At 49.2% G+C, this 23,410-nt stretch overlaps 1 protein-coding gene across 1 annotated transcript in view; it reads left to right on the top strand.

The window, feature by feature from the left end:
- The window catches only part of LOC307070523 (uncharacterized protein), a 105,545-nt gene that overhangs the window by 27,817 nt on the left and 54,318 nt on the right, over positions 1–23,410 (top strand). Inside the window, exons 9-12 of the mRNA XM_079729027.1 lie at positions 1,718–1,747; positions 1,866–1,892; positions 2,416–2,460; positions 12,110–12,202. Of these exons, the coding sequence (XP_079585153.1) occupies positions 1,718–1,747; positions 1,866–1,892; positions 2,416–2,460; positions 12,110–12,202 (195 nt within the window). The remainder of the gene's footprint in view (positions 1–1,717; positions 1,748–1,865; positions 1,893–2,415; positions 2,461–12,109; positions 12,203–23,410) is intronic.

Below are 23,410 nucleotides of genomic sequence, written 5' to 3' on the forward strand. Positions count from 1 at the left end.
CACACACACACACAAACACCACACACACCGCACACACTCAAGCTAACTCAATTATTGCTTTTTCACACACAAACAGACACGTATGCTAACTCAAAGTTATGCTTTTACACACGCACGCGCACACACGCACGCACACACACACACACACACACACACGAACACTTTCTCATTGTAGCGGGGAGTTGATTAGCATTAGCGATCCAAAGTATACGGCGAGCGGATGGCTAATTATCTCCACATCATGAGGGAATGGGCCTGCCAGTTCTCATCAGAAGCACAGCCCTACACCAACCCACCGTGCCCCGGCAGAGCCTCTTGCCTGCCTCCCGCCTGGTCTACCAATAGGACTCCTGCACTCAAAGACCCCACAAACGCTGATTAGATATTCTATCATGCTATTTTTTTACAGGAATACGCTTGAAACTTAATAGGGAATAGGGATAAACGCCCTGCCCGATTGGTGAACGCTTTTTGGTCCATGTCCTCGATGTTTGTCTTAGCAGCGTGAGTGTTGGATTCATTAAACCCTCACACACGTCTATTAGACATTCGATCATGCTATTTTTATAAGGATACACTTGGAACTTAATAGGCGGATAAGCTAAATGACCGGCCTGATGGTTTAACGCTTTTGGTCGCTCTGCTGGATGTTAACCGTACCAGCAGGATTTCGGTACTCGTAAAGCCTCACACACGGCCGTTAGATATTCAATCTTGCTATTTTTAGGTTAATAGTAAATCAGCTGATTGCGTGGCCGAGGGGTAAAAACTTGATTGTGGCTCTCCACATTTTTTTATCCTGCCGTTACGACTTCTGCATTCATATGAAGACCCCACAAACATCTATCCGACACTTAATCACGCTATTTTTACATTCATAGCGACTACGCTAAATGCTCGTCTACGGTGGTAAAACCGGGTTGATGCTACGCTAAGTTTCTCTCACATCGTGTTGTTAAACATTGCAGAAATAGTGAGGAAAGGTTATAAAGAGGGGACCGTTTTTACGGCGGTTTGCTTTGCAGGCTAAAGGACCTGCTGCTTGGTTGCGTGGCACCATGTACCCCCAAGGTCAAACCTCTCTGCTTACTAGCCGGCCAGAGGAATACCATGGTACATGAAGAATTGATTTATTAGCTGAAAAACCACCAGGGAGATTGAGGGGATGCATCATTTAATTTGCCACAGGTCAAAGCTGTCACTCATTCTTTATGGACCTTGCTACCAACACCCTAAGTGCTGTCAGTCTTTTAATATCATTAAATATCACACTTTTTCATCTTCTTTTCTCGGGCTGTTCACGAGGGTCGGCGCTTTGCGCGCTAAGTGCAAATGTTACGAATGTCTATTTCTGCAGCTGCTTCCAAGAAAGTCAACAGTATTTGACTCGTGGATGCCGATCGAAAGGCGACACCAATTACTGGCCTCGTATCTGAAAGTGGAGAAGCCGACGTTGGCCCCAGCTTCCATTCTGTGGCCCCTGTCGGACAGGCGTCTGTGAGCCGGTGACAGTGGAGCCCGTCTTGTCTGGGCAGAGCCGACACCTGTGGGCCCCAGACTTCTCTCTTAAGGTCGTCGGGGTTAAGGATCAGAACCACAATGGCCACCGGCACTCTTTGATTGTGCCTGTTGTTAGTTTAGTATTTCTGTGGTGCAACGTGTGTCAAGGTTTCTTTTCCCGGTTGACTGACTTATTGTTTTTATTCATTTATTTCAGATTGAAGGCAAGTGCCTCAAAGGAGATCAGGTATGTTGTTTTTTTTGATGTATTATACGTGGAAACCTCCTTCACTTTTCTATAATCTTTAATGCTGTCATTTCTTTATCGGGTCTAACACCTGCTCTCCTTATTAAATTGTCCGCAGGGCCCTACCGGAGAGAGAGGAGAGAAGGTAAGCCACACAAACAAGACAACACCCTCTGCATCTAAAGCCAAGACTAGACAAGACTGCAAATCTAAATATCATGATAAGTCACTGTTCTCCAAACTCCACGTCTGATATAGGGTATTATATCATTACACACAACCCATGTAGCCAGCTCATCATCATGTTTACCCTTTCATGTTTACCTACTCACTATTAACCCATTAGTAGTCATCGTTTTCTACAGTATTTCCTCATCTGTATACACAACGGCGTCCAAACGCACACACGCTCCCCACGACACCACAAACCCCATCCAGCTATGTAAACACACAGCGAGCCGCCGCCGCGCTGCACGCGCGACCGTCCGTCTCTGCCAAAGTAAGCCAGTTACCCACTGATCTGCCGAGAACATGTGGAGCCGACATCTGTCCCCATTAGCTTTACAAGCAGCATGCTGTAAGCCCTACCCCGGCGCTGCCAACTGCCCCGCCAATCCACCGCACACCCCCCCGTCTCATCTCTCCTCTCCCCCCTCCCCCCCTCACAGGGAGACGCGGGGACACCGGGACAGCCAGGCAAAGAGGGCAAGAGGGTGAGTCAACAGAAGCTGTCCACCCCCACACCCCCACTGTGTGGCCTGGCTTGGCGGAGGGAGGGTGGGGGGGGGGGAGACTCGTTACCCCCATAAACAGAGAGGTGACCCCCAGGGGGGTCAACATAGATATAGCCGAGCCGGGGCCCCCCCGCTGGGCAGGAAGGCAGGGTGCAGTTTAGCCTATGGGTGGGGTGTGGCGTGTGGGGGTGTGGTGTCTGCGGGGGTGGTGGTGTCGTCGGGGGGGAAGTGATGCGGTGTAGACACACAGGGAAGTGGGAGACAGCAGAGGACACGGTGCGTGTCACTTGGGTGGGGGGGGGGGGTGTGTGTGTGTGTGTGTGTGTGTGTGTGTGGGAGGGGGGGGGGGAAGCAGGGGGGAATACCGCCGTGACACTGTGACAATTAATAAATGAGCTTGTCGGCCATGGGGTCACTGACACACACACTCACTCTCACAGACACACACACTCATACTCACACACACTCACACTGACAGACACACACACACACACACACCCACACAGAATGAGTGGCAGCCCACGTGGGGATCCCGTTGTGGACTGTGAGGAAGGCGGTATTCGGTTTCCCCCGTAGGCCTTGATTGGGTGAAGGTGAGATACAGTGCGGGCGAATGAATGAAGTACCACCGTACTCCTCTATTTGAGGCCTGTAATTATGGCACTGTAGGCCTTATGGAACTGGATCTAATGAAATACCCACCGAGCCGGTCAGTTAAGAGCAGCTTGGCGGCTCTTACTGCCAGTGAGCCAACCACAATAGGGCAGTGTGCCTTTAAGGGAGCCGGGTTTCACTGCGGTTGCCCAAAGTCCTCTTTCAACTGTCCGCTGCCAGTTGTCATTGAAAAAGCTTCTTAATGTTTTCCAAATGTCCATATTATGGGGAAGACGGAAAGGCGAGACTGTCCAACGAATGCTGTTGATTCGTGTCATTAAAGTTGAATTAAGGTCTTGAAACAACAGGTGTAGAGGGTGTTCTTTCATTGGTCGAGGGGATCCTGATAGCCCTCTCTTTGCCTCTATGTCGTAACCAGCGTCTCCCTGGCAGAACGGTCTCGCGCCAGAGCATATGGCAGCCCCCTTGGCAAAGTATCTAAATATATATTTTGGTGGACATTACACGGACGAAACTAGGTCAGAGAAATGTTCCTCTTTAGAAAAGCACAAACATGATGCATAACTGGATCAGGCATCTGGACGGTGATTTCAAGCATTCCACCCCTTCTGTTTGGAAACACAGACCTCCTCAAAAGATGTACACGCAAAGGCCCAGGACATGAAGAAGTAGAAGCTCTGCGATCGAGATGGACCATGCTGTATTCCCCAACAGCTGATGGTTTTGCATGCGCTCACAGTGACGGGGGGATTATGTTAGCACGTTGCATGGTGCAAACATCAACACAAACAAAACAAGCCGGCCCAGTGCCACTAAGGAGCAACAGCACAGTTATCGGCTATCTTTCCAAAGTCTTTCGACAGACATTCCCACCTCTGTACTTAGGTGTCGGAGTGTATCCCTCACCGAATAAAGAAAAAGAACAAAATGTCTGTGTCCGACCTATTATCAAAGGGCCACAATGCCATAGGGCACTTTCACTTCCTGGCAATTTTTGTACCCTCTTAATTGGTCTGGGGGCCAATCAAAGTCATGTCCTGCGGTGCAGTAAGTCAGTGTACTGCAGATTGTTTTACCGTTCTCTAGTGTCCAAGCGAGGCTCGCAGTTACATAGTTATGTCTTGATAAAGTGCTCCCTTTAAATTCTGAGCAGATTTCTCATATTTTCTCATACTTTCTGTTGTCGTTGCTCAACGCACATCTCTGCTGCTCTATTAATACCCAGTGTTCGATGACCGGGCTGACTTCTCGGGGACTGTTAATGTGCTAAGGTTTCTGCTTATTCTTAGCTACAGTCACATGCTAGTGCGGTAAGCTGTTGACCAACCTGTGTTTCTACACTTTCTTACCGTCTATTTGAGGCCTGCCTGGTTTGCCTTGTATCATTATCCGTGGGGGCATTTTTGCTAATAGCCAGCTGATACAAGCAAGCAAAGAGGCTCTCACCCAATTAGCGGCTCTTGTCCAACCACTTCAACATGTCGCCTTACGACCAAAAGGCCGTGGCTGCCATGACGATTAAACAGCACACTTTGACACGAGCGGCACGGAGAACGGCGCAGAAGGCAACACCGTGGCGCCGTCATCCAGGGGAATCGTCTCGGGCGACGTCTACTTCAATTTATTACCGCGGAAAAGGTGGCCGATGTCAAGTCCTCGGAGCGCTTCAAGGGTCCGTGAAGGACGTGGGTATCGGGAGGGAGGTGGAGGCAGAGGTGGCGTGTAAATGATCACCCGTCCCGCTCTCAAAACGCAGAAGCGGGAGCCGGGGGTATTGACCCCGGCCCCGTCCCGGTGACCTTGTGTCTGGCCCTACCCGCTGTGTGACAGCGCTGGTTTATAAGGGGTTTAGATAAAGGCTAAGGCTTCACAGACAGTTTGTGTAATGCGTGGCAGCAAATGACAGGCTGGACGTGCCAATGCGAATGCCCCCCTCCAATCAATTATGGATCACAACGGCGCAGGATTGCGCGCAGGGTGGGAGGCAAGGAAAGCAATAGGCAGAGCCAATTATAAACAATAGCTTTTTGATTTTGTGGCATCGCTATCCTGAAATATTTACCAGTGCCCATAATGAATGGTTTCTATTGAATCACCTCGATTGTTGGGCACAATTCCTGGCCCATGACAACGACGTGTGTGTTCATATGTGTGTGTGTGTGTGTGTGTGTGTTTGTGTTTGTGTGAAAATCTCCCATGCCCACCAAAAAGACACATCAGGCTTTTTTTTTTTTTCAAACGATGGAGAGAGCCGGCTGACGTCAGGACGGGAGCCTGAAATAGGAGCAGAATCCCATTGCGTAGGGCCTGCACCCTCGCCAGCACACACAGCAACAGAACTGGAAGCCCGGCCCGGCTGTATTCATGTTGTGCCAGGTTCTCCCATCAGCGTACTTCACTCTGGCAGTTGGCACGAGGGGGAGGGGGCGGGGGAGGTTGGCTCCGTGTGTAGGTTCATTTTAGATACAGGTTCACCCCGCGGGTAAGTCAGGAGGTTTGCTTTGGATTAATAAGTAAGTGCTTTGAGAGCATACCCCCACCGCACGCACACACAGACACACACTCTAAGGCATGCACACATGTACACACACAAGCATGCACACACACACATACACACACATGCACATACACACACACACACTATAGGGATGGGTTTCTGAGGGGCAATCCGTGTCTCGCATACAAAGTTTAATTAAGTATGCAAACGTGCGTGCAGATATTTGAACAAAAGAGGCCTAATGACTAAACTTAGTCAACATTTATGTTTTAGTGGAATGCTTTCTGGGCATTAAAACTTTGCACAACTTTACAGTAGCAGACATTTTAGTCAAAGTCAAAGTTTGAGAGCCTGACGATGAACGTTACAACATACATCGCCACGAAGCCTGTTAGCCCACGTGTTCCGTCCTCTTTCAAAAAAAGCCAACCTTGAATATTTCAACGTGTATCCTTTATGACGTCTTCATTAAATCATTCATCAAACGGAGGCGCGCTTCCTTCTACGTTGAGGGAGTGCTGCTCTGCCTTTGATTTGGTTCTGTGGAGGATGGCAGCCTCCAGCCATGCATCGCACCGTGTTTGTTCCTGGAAAGACGTACAGTACGTTTGCACTCGCGAGGAGCCCTGGAAACCAGGATGCAACCGTGCAGCCTCCCTGCTGCTCGCTCTTCCTCCCCGCAGCTCACTCTTCCTCTGCAGCTGTGTTCAGTGCCGATTAAATATGCAGCTTAAACCCCACTGCACATGACTTAATTCCCCCCCCCCCCCGAAGTATAGGAGACACTGTTGGTAATAATTACGGTGCAGGCGTAACAATGGCGCGATAATTATCTACTTCTTAGCCACATTGTTTGTTTGTGACTCTTTATAGCAATTACCCCGGGTTATTTTTTTATTCTAATGAGCGTCGTAAATGATAAATGGTCGGCATTAGCTTCACTTTGCAATGTTTTGAATAGTGTTGATGAAACATTATCGCACACCCAAGTTAATGACCCGCTTACAGACCCTTAGATAGCGTTTCCATTTCGGGGGGTCAAGCCGTCGCCATGGTGACAGCCGCCACAAGCTCAACGGGGCCCTTGGAACCATTCCTATTGCGCCGTTTTTCAAGGGGGAGGTAATACATTTTGTTGGGGCAGAATTGGTTTCGGTTGGGTTTTTATGGTCGTTCTCGAGGTAAAGAAAGTCTCCACCTCTCTCTCTCTCTCCATTCTGAGTGACCATGTTTCTCAAAGCGTATAGTCTACGGTCAGAACCCCATCTCTCAAAGCTGTCAAAACACTACCATCTGTCAGCAGGGCTTGAAACGAGTCCGAACAGAGAAATCGATATGGTCTGTGCTTTTTACTGTCCACGGCTGCATGTCATTAGTTCTTCCTCCGGTGAGTTCACTCTCTCTGGTCCACCGTAGTTTCATCCGGGAGAAAGAAAAGCACCTAATACGATTCTACTCCTGTCTATTCTCTGGTGGACGATAGTTTCATGTAGTAGAATGTTTAAAACCTAGCTCAGATTCTAGTCAGCTCTGTCCTCTGGTCGGTAGTTTTATCTAGTAGAAGGTTAAACACCTGGCTCCGATTCTACTCGTGTCTATTCTCTGGTTCACAGTAGTTTCATGTAGTAGAATGTAAAACACCTAGCTATGATTCAAGGCAAGGCCAGGCAACTTTATTTATATAGCACTTTTCATACAGAAGGCAGACTCAAAGTGCTCCACATATAAACAATGTCATACAATAAAATAAAATAACAGATAAGTAAAAGAAAACAGGCAAAGTTAAAAAAAAAAAAAAATAGATAGAAAACAAAGGCAAAGTTAAAAAAGCATTTTAGAAAGTGCAATGTATTTAAGATAACTCTTGCATCAGATAAACAGTCTCTGGTATCAGATCATGTATCTCTCTGGTATAAGATCAACAGTCTCTCTGGTATAAGATCATGTGTCTCTCGTATCAGAGCAACAGTGTCTCTGGTATCAGATACCTCACATTCATACAGCGTTTATTCAGTGATTTAGCAGAAAGCTAAAGCAAACATAAAAGCAAACATCTAGTCATGTCTATTCTCTGGTCCACGGTAGTGTTATCTAGCAGAATGTAAAACACCAATAGGAGTCGTTGTCTATTCTCTGGTCCGTGGTAGTTTATTGTAGGAGAATGCAGAAGCCGTGTCCGGTACTGCCAAAGCCATTAGTACTGTGTTTGGAGCCTCTGGTGGGCGTTAGTTTTATGTCGGAGAATGTAAAAAAAGAATCATGGCTACTGCTGCTGATGTCCGATTCTGCCAGTGCCGGGAGCAACGAGCGGTAACGGTTCGCTGGTGCTGAAGCCAAGGGCAGCCCATTTGCGTGTGGTTCCCCTGTGCTTGGCAACTGGGTTAGCCAGATAACCGCATGGCGGTATGGGTAATACGCTAACCTGGAGGTGATCTCTGTGTTTGTTATGCATGTGCGTAGTGTGTGTCTGTCGCTGTGTGTGTTTGTTTGCGTTCCTGTGTGTGTTTTTGCGTGTGTGTGTCTGTGCGTGTGTATGTGTGTTTTGTCTGTGCGTCACACGTGTTTGTGTAGTATGTATGTGTGTGTGGTGTGTGTCTGTATGAGGGCTTGTGTCTGTGTGTGTGTGTGTGTGTGTGTGTGCGCGTGTGTGTGTGTGCGTGTCATCAGAATCAGCGCAAGACACACAGCTGTGCAGGAAGTTCCTGCGTTATGATGAACACATGAATGTAGTCGACTTCTCCAACGTCCGCCTCCTCATGTCTGTGACCTTCATGTGTCCGTGAGACCGCTCTCGTGTGTGAGACTAAAGCAGACGGGGGGGGGGGGGGGGAGGATGTCAGTATGTCAACCCCCCCCCCTTTCCACATACCCGTGGACCAATATGGTCTGCATTGTTGCGTCGCGGGTTAGGTTATGATGGACGAGGTCCTGCGTCGACCGTATCAAAATCGGCGCCCTAACTCTTTTAGTCATTTAAGCCGGCACTAAAGTGTCACTTTAGTGTCAATCATATTCATCTATCGCGACGCAAATCGATGCATTCTCATTCTAAAGATAAACATGGCTTGGCATTTGACCACGTAAGCGTTTTAAGCAAATTCTTTTCATGGCCCAGAATCCTAATTTGTGCTGTACCCAGAATTAACATTTTAGTTTTTTTTTGGGATTCTCTTCTGCCCACACAAAAACAAAATGCCAAATGTTGTTACGGAATAGTCAGGCCCGCCCGGCATGTGACGTTCATATTATATTACGGTTAGTGCACTTGGCTGCTGGGGTTCGCTCAGATTGGACAGAGTGTCTGCTGGGCGATGCAAACAGATAGTGACATTGACAAGAGAGCGAGTTATGACTCAGTTAGTAGGCGAGGGGAGGGGCCAGGGGGGGCTTGGCAGTGGTCAGAGTGGTTCCGTGTCGGAGGCAGGCATGACATGGCCACAGATGAGAGGGTGACAGCCGTTTGACCTCGGCCCCGGACCCACGCAGAGCTGAATTATGAAGCACGGCGGTGTGGCCTGTCACAGGTTCATTGTGGAAGGCTTGTGGCTCAATCGGACGAAACAATGCGATGTTCTGACCGCTTGACGTTAATGGTGTCCATTTTTTAGTTGCTTAAAAAGGCGTGCGGTTTGAGTGGGTTTTAGTGCGGTGTATTCTGTGTCGGCCTGTTGCTCTGACAGGAAACAGGATGTCAATGACAGGAAGTCGGATGTATGAATGATTCGGCGTGCCCTCAGTGCTGTTAAAAGATGTTGGAAATGTTTGATGGTTTGGATCCTCTTCAATTTTAATGTTGAGTTTGGTTGCGTGATTATCCTTTCATTATGTGGATCTCAGTCATCTTCTGTTATGTTATTAAGTGCTATGCCTGATTTTTTTTTCCTTTCAGTTTTACCATAATATTATAAATACAATATGAATAGGGGTAGTTTATAAAGGTGTGTGTTTGTGTGTGTGTGTGTGTGTGTGTGTGTGTGTGTATGTGTGTGTGTGTGTGTGTGTATGTGTGTGTGTGTGACTGTGTGTGGAACTGTGTGTGTGACTGTGTGTGTGACTATGTGTGTGTTTGGCTGGGTGTTTGACTGTATTTGAGTGTGTGTGTGTGTGTGTGTGTGTGTGTGTGTGTGTGTGTGTGTGTGTGGAACTGTGTGTGTGACTGTGTGTGCGACTATGTGTGTGTTTGGCTGGGTGTTTGACTGTATTTGAGTGTGTGTGTGTGTGTGTGTAAAACAGATAACAACCTTACACCCGTAGCTCCTGTATGTTTTGCCCCTGTGGCCGGCCTTTGATCTGTGGTATTCCCTGCAGGAGTACCTTTCTAGTGTGCCCGGACCCTGGAAGTTACTCTCCATGTGTCTTTTCCATTACTCTCATCTTTTTCTTCTTCAAAACACAAACACACAACCCAGCCTGGGGTTCACTTTGGTTCCGTTCTGAGCACTCCACCAGGCAAAACACATTGTTTGATTCAGAACAAAACCGACTCCCATCCTTACAGAAAAAACACCAATTCTACCGATTCACTCAGACAACTGCTTTCGGCGCAATACGCTCTGCATAATACGTGTGCGACACAAAAACAGCATTCTACTAGGTATTCTTTGTCCCACCAGGTAGCACAACCGCGCCCCGCGCGTTTCCACATCTCCAATCAAACCGCAGGGTGATAATAACCATCTGCTGGGCCGTGCTAACCCCAGACAGCGCGACGATTCTGCGAGCAGCGCTGAACGCCTGTTCCAAAAGGGGACTGCTTAAATACAGAAGCGTGATGCAGATATGTAGTTAAAGGGGTCCGCCGGGACCCTCAACACAGAGATAAGAATTCACAGGTCGGCCGGGGCTCACAGCTGAGACTTTACGGCGTGGGTTTACACCCACGTGCGTTTTTAACAGGCAGGGGGCGTCGCGTCACTTCGCCCTTTCGTCGTTCACGAAATGGCTCCGGTTTCTGCTCCGTCCCCCCAGAAAAATCATCAGCGGAGAGCGAGTGGGGCGCTCTTGACACCTAGATTACACAGGGATGTAACCCAGTTGCCCCACGCACCAGGCAATTAATCTAGCCAATGTCAAGTGAATTTGGGGGACGGGGGCGGGCGGAATGAAACAAAGTTTTGACCTGATCCTCTACGGGAAGGTTTTCGTTCCTTTTTTTTTACAATTGAATCCCGGATTTGGCGAGGAGAGGGGCTACGGGAGCTGGGGGCCAGTGGTGCCAGGGCGGGCTTGGTGGGTCGGGGTTGGGGGTTGGAAGGTGGTGTTGGTGTTTGGGCACATGCGCAGGGAGATCCAGGCGGGGGCTGTGATTTATCAGTGTGTCTCTTGTGTTCTCCCAGTGAGCCCCAGTACGGCTGGATCCACTGGTGTCCAGAATAAACACACATTAATCGACCAATTAATTACAGCGACACATTCAGTGGGCCAGGACCTTGAAAGGGGCCACGGGTTTGATTGCACATTGTTCAACCGCTCTTACCCGCTGCTTTCATATACGTGCGCGTGTGTGTGTTTGCTTGTGTGTGTGTTTGTGTGTTCCCGCATTTGATCACTTCAGTTCCTTTGTGTCGCTTTGAATCGCTTTTTTTTTTTTTTCATATTTTCCCGTCTGCCCGCTCCTCAGTCATGTTCAACAAGGGGTAATGTAGGTCAACACATCCTCCCAGCATGCGATGGGGGCCCTTTGCTATAGCCGGGGCCGGGGCCCCTCACACAGACGCCCCCTGCTCTCGCAGTGCGCTCCGGGGAGCGCCGCGTGTTCCGACGCTAGGACACGGCACAGGGTACATTGTGGCCCCCGAGGGCTCCCGTGTCAGAATTCATCAGGGGCCCCCCCCGCCCCGGGCCCCGGGGCCCTTCCACCCTCCCCCGCCGCGCCCGTGTCTAATGCCTCTCCGAGCATTTTCAAAATGTTGTATCCCATGTCGGCCAGGGGTCGGGCGGACACTAATAGAATGTCATGTGTCAGATGGGGTCAGTGGGACCTCAAGGTGCCGGCCACGTCGAGGTATGTCATTTGAATCGGGGTGACTGGACCGGACCTGTGACCGAGGGCAACTGTTGCAGGTGATGTGTGTCACACGCCGCGGCCGCGGCCGTCCGAACGATGAGGGCTCTCTTTTTTTAAAAGCTTTGTTCCCGAGCGGCCACCTGAAAATATCCGAGCTCATTGGCGGACAGACCTGGGTTGAGTTGTGATTCTGCAATGAGTGAGTGTGTGTGTGTGTGTGTGTGTGTGTGTATCTGTATGTGTGTGTGTGTATGTGCTTGTGTGTGTGTGTCTGTATGTGCTTGTGTGTTTGTGTGTGTGTGTCTCTTTGTGTGTATGTGTCTCTTTGTGTGTGCGTGTGTGTATCTGTCGTGCGTGTGCGCGCGCGTATGTGTGTGTGTGTGTGCGTATAGCTAACATTATTCATGTAGTGCCGAAGCCAACATGCAGAGCCCCTGAAGCGTTCACAGTCAACACAGTCAGGCGTTCCATCTCACCTGGGGGGTGCACCTGCCGCTCTGCTTCAGCAGGAGGGACCCAGCTTGCATGGAGAAGACCCCCAGACCACCGCCCCGAGCCAGGGGGAGGAAGACCCTGCCTACCGAGCAGGAGATGATGAAGAGGTAGTGAGACGTTGGTGGTGGTGGGGGTGGTGGTGGAGGAGGGTGAGGTGATTTGTGGTGGTGGAGGTGGTGTTGGCGGTGGTGGTGGAGGTGGTGGTCGGGGTGGAGAGTGAGGTGGTGGTGGTGGAGGTGGTGGTTGTGGTGGAGGGTGTTGAGGTGATGGTGGTGGTGGTGGAGGGTGTTGAGGTGATAGTGGGTGGTGGTGGAGGTGGTGGTGGTGGTGGTTGTGGTGGAGGGTGTTGAGGTGATAGTGGTGGTGGTGGTGGAGGGTGTTGAGGTGATAGTGGGTGGTGGTGGAGGTGGTGGTGGTGGTGGTTGTGGTGGAGGGTGTTGAGGTGATAGTGATGGTGGTGGTGCTGGAGGGTGTTGAGGTGATAGTGATGGTGGTGGTGCTGGAGGGTGTTGAGGTGGTGGTGGTGGAGGTGGAGGGTGTTGAGGTGATAGTGATGGTGGTGGTGGTGGAGGGTGTTGAGGTGATAGTGGATGGTGGTGGAGGTGGCGGGGGTGGTGATGATTTTGTTCAATTTACATTGACATTTACATTTAGGGCATTTAGCAGACGCTTTTATCCAAAGCGAACTTACAATAAGTACATTTGTCAGAAGAACGAGAAACAATATATCGCTGTCGGTGCAGTAAGGATGTTCAAGCAAGTGCCAAGCACTAAAAATGTTAAGGTTGACACCTTCCCCATACTTTGAAAAGCTAGCTAGGATAAGACGCTACACAATGCTAAGAACTATTTTCAAAGACGTACAATATACAATAAGTGCAATAAGTACATTAAGTGCCAGGACGTACAACATACAATAAATTCAATAAGTACATTAAGTGCCAGGACGTACAACATACAATAAGTGCAATAAGTACATTAAGTGCCAGGACGTACAACATACAATAAGTGAAATAAGTACATTAAGTGCCAGGACATACAACCTACAATAAGTGCGTAAGAGGTGGGGGGGTTAGGGTGGGGCTATGCAGAGTCCAGGTGAACTCTGAACAAGTGAGTCTTTCTATGGTGGAGGTTGATTGGTGATGGTGTTGGTCGTGTTGGGGGTGTAGTGGTGACTATGGTGATAGGGTGGGGGTAATCTGTGTCCCCAGCAGACCTCGTATGTGACAGCAGAACTTCTGGGGTGGGGGGGGGGGGGGTCACAGACTCTGGGCCAGACACATGAAACGGAAAGGGCAAAGCTCGCCTCGTTTCCTGTTTCGTTACGGAGATTTCTAGCGTAGAGAAACTAATCAGTGCGTGTGGATGAGGCTTCAGAATGGGGATTTTTAATAAGGTTAGTTCTGCAGAAGCGGGTCTACTCAGTGTCGATTTGAAACCTTTACAGACACTTTGTGACAGTTGATCCGAATTTAGATAACGCTCAGACTAACCCTAGGTGGGGATATGGAGCTGATGGTGGTAGTGGATGTGTTACTGCTGGATGTGGTGATGGTGATGGCCGTGACAGTAGTGGATGTGATAGTGCCGGAGGTGGTGGTGGTAGTGGATGTGATAGTGCTGGAGGTGGTGGTGGTAGTGGATGTGATAGTGCTGGAGGTGGTGGTGGTAGTGGATGTGTTAGTGCTGGAGGTGGTGGTGACAGTAGTGGATGTGTTAGCGCTGGAGGTGGTGGTGGTGGTAGTGGATGTGATATTGCTGGAGGTGTTGGTGACAGTAGTGGATGTGGTAGTACTGGAGGCGGTGGTGGTAGTGGATGTGATAGTGCTGGAGGTGGTGGTGACAGTAGTGGATGTGTTAGTGCTGGAGGTGGTGGTGACAGTGGTGGATGTGATAGTGCTGGAGGTGGTGGTGGTAGTGGATGTGTTAGTGCTGGAGGTGGTGGTAACAGTAGTGGATGTGTTAGTGCTGGAGGTGGTGGTGACAGTAGTGGATGTGATAGTGCTGGAGGTGGTGGTGACAGTAGTGGATGTGTTAGTGCTGGAGGTGGTGGTGACAGTGGTGGATGTGATAGTGCTGGAGGTGGTGGTGACAGTAGTGGATGTGATAGTGCTGGAGGTGGTGGTGGTGGTAGTGGATGTGATATTGCTGGAGGTGGTGGTGACAGTAGTGGATGTGGTAGTACTGGAGGCGGTGGAGGTAGTGGATGTGATAGTGCTGGAGGTGGTGGTGACAGTAGTGGATGTGTTAGTGCTGGAGGTGGTGGTGACAGTGGTGGATGTGATAGTGCTGGAGGTGGTGGTAACAGTAGTGGATGTGTTAGTGCTGGAGGTGGTGGTGACAGTAGTGGATGTGATAGTGCTGGAGGTGGTGGTGACAGTAGTGGATGTGTTAGTGCTGGAGGTGGTGGTGACAGTGGTGGATGTGTTAGTGCTGGAGGTGGTGGTGACAGTGGTGGATGTGATAGTGATGGAGGTGGTGGTGACAGTAGTGGATGTGTTAGTGCTGGAGATGGTGGTGACAGTAGTGGATGTGATAGTGCTGGAGGTGGTGGTGACAGTAGTGGATGTGATAGTGGTGGTGGTGACAGTAGTGGATGTGGTAGTTCTTGAGATAGTGGCAGCCACTATGGATGTATCACCGACGAGACGGTGATGGTGCTACTACTGGGATCGACGAACCCACTGGAACATCCTGCCACGCACGCTCTCCTTCCCCACACATTCCCTGGCCGCCCCCCCCCGACCGATTTAGACACATTCATCTGTGTCCACTTTAATGGCATGCCAGAGAGCGGCGCACCTCCGCTGACAGTGTCCTGATATTACACAGATGGCTCTGAGGGAGCAGGCGGTAATCTGTTATGCGTGTTGAGTGATATGAACCATAAGACTCACCTCGGGGCCACTCGCCGTAAGTGCCCCGTGGATCTCGCCCGATGTATGTTCTTTCCTTTCCTGACCTCAAATATTTGTTCTGTAAAATGAGCCGGGTTTTTTTTTATTCAAAGCAGAGATATTTTTTCTCGTCTCCGTCGCCGCCCGCCCCACCGTACGCTATTCTGGGGAGGAAGCAGGAAATTACACGCTCGGTGTGTTTGCGTGGAAACGCAGGATCCCGGGCCGTTTCCGGGGGAACGGGGCGACGCACACCTCGAACCCCTCTCTCTGTCTCTCCCTGCGAGAGAGAGTGCTGGCTCTCCCGGAGCCAAGACTGAGACACCGGCCTCCATTAAGAACATTCTAAAGGAGGGGCTGGCTCCGGTTCACAAAAACACTCCTGTCTGCTCCGTAAAAGCCGAGCGGACATTTTGAATGGAGATTCTCGGTGTATGTGGGGGTGGGGGGCGGGGTCCGCTTTCTTTATTCACACCACATTAAAAAAATGTGAAATCACATAATTCCCACTATCATGTCTGCCGCATCTCTGAAGGTTGTTCCAGTCAACGAGTCAAGGCTTCAGACCCAGCAGCAGAGCTGGCGCTGAAACGTGTCCGCGCTATAGAGCCACTCTGTCCCAACATGGGAAACCGTTGGCGTTCGTTCTATAGCTCTCTCCCCCTCCCTCCCTCCCTCCCTCCCTCCCTCTCCCTCCCTCTCCCTATCCCCGCTGTCGCTCGGCTTTGCCACTGCTCCACGTCTGTGTGGAGAAGACCTTGATGTTTGCTGGAGAGTTGGATAGTGGTTATTCCACTCAATGATACGGTGCATTCTGTGACTAACCTTGCGGTGCCACCTGTATTGGTTTATATTGTTTGCCACTTGAAAAGAGGCACGATACAGAGAGATTTTTTTTGTCTTTCTCAATCTCTCTATCTATTTCTCAGTCTCTAACTCTCTCTCTCTCTCTCTCTCTCTCTCTCTCTGTGTCCTCCGGGTCCCTTGCTGCTTCTTACTTCTGTCAGCTTTTCTTCTTCTCTCATCATCACAAGCCCTCCCACAGACAAAGCACAAAAAAATCCTCCTTCACCCGATTCAATGCCTAATTGCCAAACTGCCTAATTAACAATGTTACCCAACACACACATCATACACGCATGCATTCAGGACTCAATCAATCTGCACTGAGCGAGAGCTCCCACTCTCCCCATTGGCTCTTCTGTCTTACCTTTTAATTTTTTCTTCCCTCATTCTTGGGGACGTAGCCAGCTTGCCATCTAGTGGCCACAGGTGGAACTGCCCCCCGATTGACACACAGGTGCAGTGACCGAGGTGGCTCTGGGAAGGGAAACTCTTCGGCCATGTGCAGAACCACGGGGAAAAGGGACGGACAAACTGTGTCTCAAGCGCCCCGTTGGGCAGCCGCCCGTGCCTTGGAAATATTTAGATGGCGGGGGAGTTAAAGAAGCCATTGTATGCATGCCACTCAGAATGGAAGGGAGAAAAACACCCTGCTAAGCTGCAATTTGAGCCGCTGCCAGGCAGCTGTCAGCTCTCTGCCACGCTCTCCTCCTGCCCCGGCCGCTCCTCTTCACCCCTCCGTAAACAACTGGAACAAATCCTGTTTTATTGAGGCTTCAGCCCAGAGTGCAGGCAGAACTCTGGGAGGGAGAGAGAGCTCTGTGGGCAGGCAGGGGGGGGCGGGTGGATCCGCGGCGTTGGTGGGGGACGGAGGCGGCTGTGTTTCCTATCTCTCTCTCTCTCTCTCTCTCTCTCTCTCTCTCTCTCTCTCTCTCTCTCTCTCTCTCTCTCTCTCTCTCTCTCTCTCTCTCTCTCTCTCTCTCTCTCTCGCACAGCCAGCCAGCGGGCCGTGTCCTGACGTGACACCATGGCAACCGCAGCGGGCGGCGGTGTCTGCGAGGAGGATGTGATCGTCTGCTCTAATTGGATCCTTAATCAGAAGCAGGTGTGGGTGTTGGGTCTCTGCGATGACCGAAACCCCCCCGACCCCCCCTCCTTCCATCGCTTCATCAGAGAGTAGCACCACTCATCTGTACGGGCCGGTGATATCAGACGTGTGACCGGGGGGGGATTAGATGTGTCGTCGGTCATTTTGGGGCGACTGGGGCGTAGTGCGCTGGTGTTGACCAAGTTTTGATGGGTTTCCTCTGGGGAGTGTGAGGCGGCCTCTCACAACAGCGGTTGAGCTGAATCGGTCGTGGACTGGGGAGACCACAGTGCTACTGACGGGGGGGGGGGGGGGGGGGGAAGGGGGAAATATACGTCCTATTTGTTCTTGCACTCCCTCCCGTTTGATTTAACCGGAGAGCCGGATCTCGACAGACAGATGCTGCACCCAGGCGTGTTGACGTCTGGCTGTGAGATGCTGTTGATGTCGTTTTAAAGGTGACTTTAGTCCCCAGTCGAGTTGGTGTATGCGCGCCAAACTTACACATCACACCATGATAATGCAATTATAAAGAATAATGATTGTATATATTTATATATATTGCTGACAAGCACACACCCACACGCCGAACTAACACAATTATTGTTGGACGTTTTTTACAGCGGAAATCGATAGCAGCTGCTGTTGCAGATGTCCTTTAGATATTGCTGGTGCTGTTACCAGTCCACCCCCACCCCTCAACACCAACACCGACCAGATCTGGTTCACTTTGACGGAGGGAGAACATATGTGTGCTAAGTGGGAAAGATGACATTTTCATGTGAATCCCGACTCCCACCATACCCCAAAAAAATACAATAATTACAGCTGGCATGGGTTCTTGAGTAATTGGCCCTGTACAGTATATCTGAAGCTGCGGGGTGCTGCTCAAAGCAAAGGTCAACCCCGGGCTGCAGGGGCTGGCTGGACAGACGGACTGAGTGCCTCTCTACGTCTCTACGCCTCTGTGGGTGAAGTCACACAGGAGACCCCTCTCTGTGGCCATGAGGCCCCGGAGTCTCTCATGCACCTTCAACAACCACCACCGGGAGAGGCCATACAGCGACAGGCTCAAACCCCTCAGGTGTTGTTGTGTGCCTGTGTGTGTGTGTGTATGTGTGTGTGCGCCTGTGTCTGTAATTGTGCACTCATGTAGTCATGCATAAATTCATGCTGCATGTGCCTTTTGGACGCCTTGAGACCATTGTGATTTGGGATGGAAGGAAATCAGAAAATATGAGTAATCTGCCCTGCAAAAAAAACAGAGAGAGAGAGAGAGAGAGGGAGAGTGAGAGAGTGAGAGAGAAGGATCGAGAGGGAGAGACAGAGGGGGAGTGAGAGAGGGATGGAGAGGGATGGAGCGGGAGAGAGAGAGAGAGAGAGAGACAGCGGCAGAGAGAGAGGGGAGGGAGGGAGGGAAAGAGAGCGAAAGAGAGTGAGAAAGAGAGAGAGTGGGATAGAGAGCGACAGAGAGTGAAGTCACTTTGATTTGGAGAATCCCCAGGCATAACAGGGAGCCTTTTGCCCATCCATTCCACACGTCGAGGGGATGCTATTTGGCACAGAAGCGGACTTTATATGGCAAAGATTCTCACTTTTACTGTCGGCCGGTGGACTTGTGTTCACCAGGCAAATACAGCCGCCCTCATCGCGAGCGTGGCAGCAGTCCATTCCAGTCAGACTCTGGGCCCGTGGAAACACAGCAAAGACGAGCCCGGGCTCAGGTGGCACGGGTACGTGTTCCCCGTGGGGGTGGGTTGGGGGTGAGGTTGGGTGGGGGGGGGGGGAACCTGGCTGGGCTCAGGCTGAAAACAGTAGGGGAGGAGGAGTATGAGTTGAGTTGGTTCGGTCAGGGAAAGGTCATCTGTGACGACGGCTAAACAACAAAAACAACGGCATCAAACATGGATCGTGGGATGGGTTTCCACCAGTGAAACGGAAAGCGGGGACGACTGTTTGATCGTGGGATGGAGAGCTGAGCTCGTTGGGTGGCTTGGATGTGTTGGAAATGTAGTCTCTTTAATCGTTTTAAGACGATGTTTGCAGCACATGTATTGCAAGGCTTCCCTTGAATCGCACAAGAGGGATATTGTCGGATCTGCACAGAGATCACTCATACCTAATCTGCTCATCCGTGTTGTACACGTGTCCACAAGTTTTGTTTGGTGTTATGTTTTGGTGTGTTTACTTATTCGGAATGAATCGACACATAACGGCAATGGGCTTATTCCCATTTGCTTGCTCCTCAAACCTTCTGAAGACCTTCAAGTGACTTTAGTCTAGCAGTGGCTTTAACGAGTGTGGGGATAGGAATAAATTGTGAGTGTTTCTTCTTTGGAGCAGTGAAAAGCAGTGAGCTCATAAACTTCAAGGCCAATATGTCCTCAATATGTAGCCTGGTCTGCATTTTATCATTCGAGTATTATAATCTACGATAAAGAACTGTAAGTTTGGTCATTAACTTTTATGCTATTAGAGTTTCAATTACGATCAGGAGTCCTCATACTGCAAGATGACCTTTACATTTACTCCACAAAAAGGCAAACAGTAATACCCCTACTCACTCGATGAATTTCATCGATTTTAAAAAACATCCGGTCCGTTTTGCCAACCCGCAGTTTCCTCGCTGGTCCACACAGCATGCTGTTGGTGCCGTGATGGATTCTAATGCTGCTCATTTCAGTGGGCTTTGCCGGCTTATCTGCTGACCTCACTTTGACAAGAGCATGTGTCAGGTGGATTACGCGAGGGGGTTCTTCGTTCCGAGCCGGTCCTACGGCATCTGCTGTGGAAATGGAGACAATCCCGCCTTTGCACACTTTAAATCACCAGACCTTTTCCCTTTTTGCGGGGGGGGGGGGGGGGTCTAACAAACTGACTGGTGGGGGGATGTCTCAGACACTGTTGACATTTGGGATGAGGATTACGAAGCGTATATACTTGTTTGTCTGCTGTCCCGCCCCTTTCTCTCTCTCTCTCTCTCTCTCTCTCTCTCTCTCTCTCTCTCTCTCTCTCTCTCTCTCTCTCTCTCTCTCTCTCTCTCTCTGTTGTATTCACTTGGCTCTTGAGGAGCTATTGCTCTGTCTGCTTTCCCCTGCTCTCTTATCAAAACCCACAGCAGAGCTGATGCTAGGATCCATGTGGACTGAGCCGGATGTTCGCAGCCCACCGTCGGTTGGTGTAGTGGGACCCAGGCCCCCCTTCCTCCCCCTGTCTCTCTTTTGTCTCTGCTGACGACGCAAAGTGTTGAAACATCCTTTTAGTACAAGATCAAGAAAACGGAACGGGCATATACTCTTCTGCCCATGCCCAGTTTATCCCTGGAGCTACCTGATGCGTCACTCATCACATCACATCACACACACACACACACACACACACACACACACACACACACACACACACACACACACACACACACACACACACACACACACAACAAACACACACGTTGAGCCCCCCCCACTGTAAAGTACAGCGATTACCTAAAGGTGTTCTTTGTAGTGCAACGTTCAAATTATCATCAAGCACTCGGTTGTTGTCAAATTTATAAGACACCGAGGGTTGCATAGCAACACCAGATTGCCGGGGTGATCTCACAGGCACCGGTTGATTGTGTGTATGTGTGTGTATGTGAGTGAGAGAGAGAGAGAGAGAGAGAGAGAGAGAGAGAGAGAGAGAGAGAGAGAGAGAGAGAGAGAGAGAGAGAGAGAGAGAGGGGGGAAGAGATGAAGGTGTTAAGGAGATGTTCTAAAAGATAAGGGGGATGAATGAGACAGCGATAGCACCTTGTCGAGTCACAGCCATACAGTCACACAGAGCCCTGCAGTTCAGACTACAGCTTGTCCACTGAAACAGTTTCCAGACATCTCTAAATCCTCTTGTTTGGTCTCAGTTGACCCGGTTGTTATTGTTCGGAAAAGTTTCAACTTTAGCTAGCATGTTGCCTTGTTGCCTAGAGACAGGTTTTGACCATGCTGTGAAACTGGCACATCTCTTTTGCTCTTCTGTTTCCTGTGAGTCACTGCTCCTGCCCTCACTCCTTAAGGCTGATATACCAAGGCGACGTCTGTGTTCCTAACTAGAAAACAAACCAAAAAATGGAAAGATAATCAGGGAAGGAATGCAACACAAAGGAACCAGCAACCATACTTGTAGAGCAAAGTGGCATTCTGGGACCGAGAACTGCATAATGCAGTGGAATGCCTGTTCTTGTATGATTATTAAAGTCAATCAAGCGCCTCTATTGTGATATTGAACCATAGTGAAAATATGTTTTCATTCGAGCGAGACATGAAAACTCACTTCATAGTGTTGTGGCACACGTTGCTCATAGACAGATAATATAGCAGATGATATGGTGGAGAATGGTCTTGTAAGCAAGTGAAGTCCCTTTACCAATGCCATTTTAGCTGTACTGTGTTACCCTTGAGATGTCATTAACAAAGTAGCAATAGATTTTATGTGCTGCTCCAGCAACAGCCAATCGTTGCATGAACCATTGCATAAGATGGGATTTTTCATGACAATTGCCAAGCAAGTTTCCGAAAAGATAGACCTCAATGTCAAGTTAAATTTGAAATCAATTACGGTATGCAAATGTAATTTAGAGTTTATCACGTGTTTAGTGCCGTTGACATTGACGCACACAGACACACACACACACACACACACATACACAGACATGCAGAAATACAGAACACACACACACACACACAAACAAGCACGCAGAAATACAGACCCACACACACGCACAAACATACACACACGCAGAAATAAAGACACACACACACACACACGCACACACACATACACACACGCACAAATACAGTCATACACACACACACACACACACAAACACACACACACACACATTTGTAGATCAGTTGGTTGACATTCATCTCTAGACACGCACACGTGCACACATACACACAAGCACAAATACAAACACACACACACGCACAACCACACACACACACACACACACACACACACACAGACACACATACACACACACATTTGTAGATCAGTTGGTTGATATTGCATCTTTAGATACTGAGATCAAATATGTTATTATTTGTTGTATTTTTTGCCACGCTTAAGGGATTCCCTCAACCGCTTTGGGCAAAGGATTATGTTGTCCCTTCAGAAGGCCGCCATGCAGAAGGAATTTCTTAAAGTTTTGAATTTGAGAACTAACTTCTGTGGTATTCTATTCTGTTGCAACCATTGACAAAAAAAAAGATAAATAGTGGCTTGTTTTGCATTATATATGTGATGTAATGGGATCGAGGTTGTTCGAATAGTGCATCAACTCTCTCACCCAACTCAAACTTGTGCAAGTCCGGGGACTGAGCTATGTGTTTCCAGTTCAGAATAATAAGAAGAACAATTCCTCATCTTTTCTGCACCACTTTTCAAATCCCAGTTTGACAAACAACAGATTGACTATAAAATAGCCTTCCTGCAATAGTAAGAAAAAGAAGGAGGGCTGTGATTGACCATCCGTCTCCTGGTTCTTTCCATCCTCCACTGTAGACAGTAGACTGTAGACTAAAGCAGGGCTGGCCTGTCATTCAGTCATATTCAACAACATACCGATTGCACAGTTGATTTCCAAAAAAATTTATTTCTGATGCTTCTCTGTATCTGTGCAAAGGTGCACCGGACATGAACAGGTGTATTGAAGTGAATCAAGACATCAACACTTGATAGGTAGCCATGACAACACACCCAACAAATGCATAAACTAAATGCGTTAGCTAAACAAAACGCATGGCCTCACTGGCGATTTCTTTGAAAAAACACTTTGAAGTCCATATTTTACTGAACACGAGACCCTGTGTTAATATTCCACTTTTTACTGCTCATTTTAGCTGGCAACCTGCTCCCATTGATTTGGCTTTGATGCTGCGTTCGTTCAAGCTGAATGACACAACGGCGATCAACCCAGTATACGTGCATCTACAGTACTCGCTCATACACGCACAACACGTTTTAACAATAAAAGCCCTTTTGATGGGTTTTCCGATGTTTAACCGCCTCAACCAGGAAGAGTTATTTAGTTTGTAATGGAAGTCGCAGGGGCATCCAAGATAAATGATTAGAGTCACCGCAGGGTCAAGCAAACCGTTGTATCACATCCCATGCTGGAGAGGTGTTTTCGGCCATACCAGATGTCAGATGTGTATAGATATGTGTGCAGGTGTATTAGCGAAGCACTGCGCATGGTCAAAACAAGTGCCTGGAAACGGTCCCGTTTGCTCTGCGGTGACTGGGTCCATGCACCTTGACCCCAGCCGGTGTTTATTTGAATGATTGCCCCCGGAGTGTGTGAGCCTTCAAATTGGTATGTAAATGACAGGGGGATGAAGGGAGATTTAAGGGCAAACATGGTTAAATAAAGCGAAAAGGAATTGATGGGGGATTGCATTATTCATAGGCTGCTCGGAATAACATCCTATTAAATATGCATTAGCTAAAAC

Source organism: Pollachius pollachius, assembly GCF_949987615.1.
Source record: "Pollachius pollachius genome assembly, chromosome: 2".
Taxonomy (NCBI): domain Eukaryota; kingdom Metazoa; phylum Chordata; class Actinopteri; order Gadiformes; family Gadidae; genus Pollachius; species Pollachius pollachius.